We start from the raw sequence: 5,897 nt of genomic DNA, 5'->3' as shown, positions 1-5,897 counted from the left end.
TTTACATTAATTATTATGATTATTGAAGTGTTATTCACAAAATAACCAAGGTTAGTGCTATGACTGGACTTCCTTTTCTTTGGTTCCAAGGTCTTGAACTACACGGACACTGCAAGAGGGTCCACTTTCTAAAACTCCAACCCTGTTCAAAATCCAGCAGCATTTTTCGTTGTTTGGTATTAGAAGGATGTTTTTCCTGTACACTTGTGGTTATTTTCACTGAGAATTTCAGACTGTCATTGTTTTCTCTTGTTGAAGAAATATATTTGCCTTCCACGTATCTCTTTAAGATCTTCACCTTCTTATTCATTCAATGTCTTGGTTCCAGTCCAATCCCATCTTCCCGAAATTTGTTTTAATTTGGACCGTGAGCTTGTACATGAAAAATATTTTTTTCTGAAAACTTTAGTAGCCGCCCTTTTCTTTACCCGGCATCATGTTCGTCCTCTTTTTAAGGCTGCAAAGCATCTTAAATATTGTCGTAGGCCTTAACTGAAGTTCTTTGCTGTCCCCGGAAAATCGCGTATTTCCTTTCTCTAGCCTCGACCCGCTTTCCTCCCCGGCCCAGGAAGCTCCGGTAGGAACCGAGAGCGCAACCGCACAGAGCGCTCACGACCTCTCGCGAGATTCCAGAGCTCCGTGCTTACAAATTTTCTTCACCGCCGCCAGGCCTCCTGGGAGTCCGCCATGTCCTGGCCGGGACGTAGGCAGCGTAATCACGGCACTAAATATGTACCTGCAAGCGGATGTTGAGGATCACCGAGCCCGCGACGTAGAAATACGGGAAGTTCATGCGCAACTGCCAGGCCAGCTCGAAGAAGGCGAGCAGGGTGCGGGAGAGCCCTTTGCAGAAGACTCCATATGAGCTGGGGGCCCCGGCCGTGCTGGAGGCGCTGAGGGCCAAGGAAGACGGAGCCGCCGCGGTGGCCATGAATCTGGTGTCGCCGCTCCCCCAGGGCATAGATCCGAGAGTCACCCCGGCTCTCGCCGACCTCCGACCAATGGCCGGGAAGGCGAGGGGCGCAGTGCGGGCGGCTAACGGACCGCCGGACTCACACCTGCACCTCCCGCTGCCGCAGCTTCCTCCCCAACGGCGCTCTGCCCCGGCCGCTGTTGGAGCTCCGCCCCTTCCTGTTTGATGCTCCTACTGGTTTTTAGCACTTAAAGCTTAACAGGCGGTAGGTGCGCAAGGGTTATTTATATATATGCCATATATAATGTCTTATATATGGACAGCCAAACAGATATGGTTTTCTCTTTAAAATGAATAAAGGTAAATAAAATCATGTAATTTGCCCCAGAGAACACAGTTTGTAAGGGTCAAACTCTAGGTTAAAACTCAGGTTTGTCTGCTGTGTGATCTGGGTTATTAGCCGGGAATCTCACCCTTTGATTTCATAAAATTAACCCTAATATTAGAGCCAGATGAACTCCAGTTCAGGCACAAAGCCTCCGTGTTCATAACATACTATAAGTGTAAAGGATCACAGTCGTGGGCTATGGGTTGTCTTAAGTATTAGACTCTTTCAGTTGCAAGTGACAGAAACACTTATTTAAGCAAAACAAAACGAAACGCACACACATACGCATATATACTTTTCTTTTTTGATACGTATATACCATATCATATTCCCACCCAGGTGGAAAAAGTCCTGATTAGGTATGGAAGATTCTACCCTTTCTGCCTGGGGATGCACCTGTAACGTGCGGCTAGGCCCCAAAGGTTGGAATACCACTAAAAACTATGAATAACCCTAGTGTAACATAGCGTATCTCCCATAGCCACATATTCTTCTGGTGTTTAAATGATGCACACTTCGTTAACTTCTCTAACTTCTCCCATTTTAACTAGTAAGCACTGCATTTTTCATCATAGGCAACTTCTGTATATAAGGATTATTCAGATGTGTAACTTCTGATCAAAACATTCATATTACAGTCGTTCAGAAAATTCTTCAAATATCCCGCATCTCACCCTGCAGCAAATAGCTGTGGTGACTATTCCAAGTGCAATTTATGTGTCCCAGAGGACACTCTGTGGCATGAAATTTGTAAAATGTAATTGTGTTTCCCCAGCAAGAATTTCGCCTACTTATGCTGTACTAATACCACCCCAGCAACATTATGTGCACAGCCCTTAGAGAAACTGATTACAAGTCATTTAAGGGGACTTATAGAATACAGAATATTTAAAAATATAAAATATTCATTAAAAAAATTTTTTTAACATTTATTTATTGTTGAGAGACAGAGCATGAGCAGGGGAGGGGCAGAGAGAGAGAGAGGGAGACAGAATCCGAAGCAGACTCCAGGCTCTGAGCTGTCAGCACAGAGCCTGACACAGGGCTTGAACCCACAAACCGCGAGATCATGATCTGAGCCAAAATCGGACACTCAACCGACTGAGCCACCCAGGCACCCCTAAAATATTCTGAAGAGTAGTGTAAGATAAATGACAACTCTTGAGAACCAGGAGAAAATGTGTAATTTTAGTACACAAGTACAATATACTCTTCCTGAAACTTGAAAAAATAATAGAGGTATTAGGGGTCACTGAAGTCATTAAGTTTCTGGATCTTCCATTTCCAACTGTGTAAAACTATGTGGACTTATTCAACTCTACCCTTTCTCTGCTACCCTGCCCCCTATACCCGGCATTGGTTAACTCCATCAAAATCCTGAGCCCATGGGGAAAATAGCCCCCACCTACTCCTAACATGGTTAGGTAGATGTCCTGTTCCAATGGGAAAGGACTAGCCAAATAAGAGTAGTCATGAAGCTCTGACTCCTACACATTAATGCTCTAGAGCTGCTGAAGGATTTCCATCAGGTGAAAGTGACATTGGAAGGTGAATAGGATCAACATTTTACATGGTTGTGGTTTTTATGTCCTTTGCCCTTTAGACTTGAAATGACCGGTTCACATTTCTTGCCAAATAGGCACATGTAAGCTATCAATAGTAACACATGTTCTAAACCATTTCTCTAATTGATAACTTCATTTACTCCCAACTTGACCTTTCCTAATCTTTCTTATTCCCCTCTTTTTGACAGTATGTTCCCAATCTAATACTTTTTAATGGCCTGTTTAATGATTCTTTGGAAAAATTTAAGCACCAGTAAGACTGCAAAGTACTCTATTGGTAAATTCTCACTATTGTAGTTAACAGGTATAATATGTCGTCTTTCATTTATCATTTGATTAACTTTGGTCTTGTCTCTTATTCTGAGTCTGGCCAAAGATTTGTCAATTTTGTTTATCTTAAAAAACGAACAAACCAGTCTTAGTTTCACTGACTTTTTCCCTACTGTCCATAAAGTCTCTATTTTTCATTTACGCTCCTTGTTAGTTTCTTCCCTAGTTCCTTGCAGTATAAGTTAGGTTGTTTATTTGAGAACTTGCAATTGGCCTGGCCCAAGCTCGTGGTTGCCACTCAAACCTTTGTGATTGTCTGTGCCACTGTCTTGGTTCTTAGTGGCTCCCAGTAGATGATGGTATGTGAAGACCTGTCAGTGTGCCTAAAGCTTGGGAACCTGTTCAGGCTCCTGGAGAACTACTAATTACTTTCCCCTTCAGTCCCCAGATGCAGGCCTGACCTTCATGCCACAGCTGAGAAGTCAGGACATTAGATATGGAGATGAACCCCTATCATGGAGAAATGGTGATTTTGCTTACTTTGTGGTAAGCAGAGGAAATAGGTACGGGGAGTCTTTGTGTGCACATCTAGAGCTACCTCTTTATTTTGTGTGTGGTCCCTAGGGACTTGTGAATGCTGAGTCCTGCCAGATCCAGAGCCAATCTCTCTGGCAGCAGCCATAATCGTTGGGGTGTTGGATGTGTAGATAGGCTGCTTCTCGTGAGAAGCCGAAGATTGGGTTTTATTGTTGAAGTGATCTGGAAGGACGCAGTGGGTGATACGGCCAGCAACTTGAGCACATATGTGGCTCAAAATCAAAGCCACATATTCAAGAATTGTTGCCATTATAGCTCACTTCTAATACCAGTTTTTGTACCAGTCAGCTTTTATTGTGTAACAACCACAAAACTCAGTGATAGACAACACTAAACGTTTATTTCGTATATGTCTCTAGAGACCAGTGATCTATGTTGGAGTTGCCATAGATATCTCCACTGTTTTCAGATTTCTCGTTCTTACCTGGGGGCCAACTGGAAGCTAGTAAGGGGAACTTGATCCTCCTATCTCTTATCCTTCTCCCTGGACCAGTTCACTAGTCTAGACATAACCTTCTCATGGTGATGGTAGAAATACAAGAGTGAACAAGACTCAGTATGCAAGCCCCAGTAATGTAAGTCCAGCAATATAAGATTCTGCTTGCAAAATTTATGCCAACATCTAATTAGCCAAAGCAAATCACAAGGCTGAGGACAGTGAAAGAATAGAACAGATCATCCCTCTCATGGTGAGAGAGGATAGGAATGTGATAGGCTGAAGAATTGGGACCAATTTAAGCAATCTACCGCGGCATCCCATACATCATTAAAGCAATTCTAAGTGACATTTATGGCCTTGCATATACCCGAGTCTCAGTTTTCTAGTCTTATCTGAAATTCTCCATCTTATAGTAAGATCTTAGCTCCATTTGGACTTACAGAGATGATTACCACTGCCACCTTTTCTGGAATTCTGCTAATTCTGTTTGTTTGTTTGTTTTTGTTTTGTGTGTGTATGTGTGGAAGTTTCCTGTAAATCCCCACATCTGTCCTATGTGTAAGCTTCTGACAACTTTCTGCTTATTAATAACTCCATTCTGTTCCTTCTTGGGATGCATTCATATTTTCATTGGGGTCTTACTGGTCACCTTGCTTCCTCTTTATTGAAAATATTGGCAGGCAGTAGTTTTCTTGTTCAGATTCCCCCCACCCCCAGCATCACTTCTCTGAATTTTGCCTTTTGAAGACCCTGTTATAGCACATGGTATACATATGTTTCATTTTTTTATGAAAGCACCTATCATTTAAATTCAACTCATTTTCTGGTCATTGAATAGGTAATATAATCCAAAGGTATGTTCCATCATCAAACCTCCATTCCAAGTCCATAGTCATCTTGCCTGGCTCTCCCTTTCTCACCTTCCATATACTTTCTTTTAATGTCCTAATTTCATATATTTCTTTGCATCTTGATGCAAAGACCTAATACATGCCATTCTTCTGAGCCACATTCAGGTACATCTTGAAGTTCAATAATTAATGCCAGAAATGTCTCCATATTCTATTACTGCTTTGTGTAGTCATCTTAGCAATAAGAACTCAGAATTTGTACCTGCCAGAGCCAAGATTGAGATTCAGGCTTATCTTCTATTTAGGCTAGTATATAAGTCCAGAACTATCTTAGTTCCAAAATCTTTGTGCTTTTCACTACACTGCACTGGCTCTAAATTTATGTAAAAGTAAATCTTTATTAGGAACCAAACTGGGCTAAAGGTACCTAAAGTCTATTTCATAACATAACCATCGATGTTTAAATGGAACTGCAGGGTGTGGATATTCTCATAGTAGTCAAAGATATTTAAGTTGTAAGTTAGAGAAAAGTAACACAAACAGACTTTTATACAACTGAAAATTCCAGGACTAGAGCAGCTTTCTGTATGGTTAGATTTAGATGAACATGATAGCTGTGGCCAAGCCCAAAGATAAGTCTTGAAAATTAACAGCCAATTTTCAATCTCTGTAGCAACAATAAAATGACACACCTGCACCCTCCTGTGACCCCAGTATTCTTTACATGCAGGTAGACTCCCTGTCAATGATGTTAACTGCCATAGACTCTAAGTCTAAAGTTCTCTCTTGTCTAACAAAAGAGCGGACGCAGGATTGAAGCAAGAGATGGCTAGTGTCCGGGAAAAGACGAGAGAGAACTTTAGACTTAGAGTCT

At 41.9% G+C, this 5,897-nt stretch overlaps 1 protein-coding gene across 1 annotated transcript; it reads right to left on the bottom strand.

Moving 5' to 3' along the window:
• On the bottom strand, window positions 1–1,097 carry SMIM10L1 (small integral membrane protein 10 like 1). Its single transcript, XM_042945812.1, has one exon. The coding sequence runs from the start codon at window positions 959–961 to the stop codon at window positions 725–727; it is 237 nt and encodes a 78-aa protein (XP_042801746.1). The 5' UTR covers window positions 962–1,097; the 3' UTR covers window positions 1–724.
• Window positions 1,098–5,897: the final 4,800 nt, after the last annotated feature.

Source organism: Panthera leo, chromosome B4 (assembly GCF_018350215.1).
Source record: "Panthera leo isolate Ple1 chromosome B4, P.leo_Ple1_pat1.1, whole genome shotgun sequence".
Classification (NCBI taxonomy): Eukaryota; Metazoa; Chordata; class Mammalia; order Carnivora; family Felidae; genus Panthera; species Panthera leo.
The sequence above is the reverse complement of the archived record's forward strand: the minus strand, read 5'-3'. Positions and strand labels throughout refer to the sequence as shown.

What these genes read in the sequence shown, in the direction of transcription:
- SMIM10L1 (XM_042945812.1), bottom strand. Translation starts at nt 961, where the DNA reads ATGCCCTGGGGGAGCGGCGACACCAGATTCATGGCCACCGCGGCGGCT.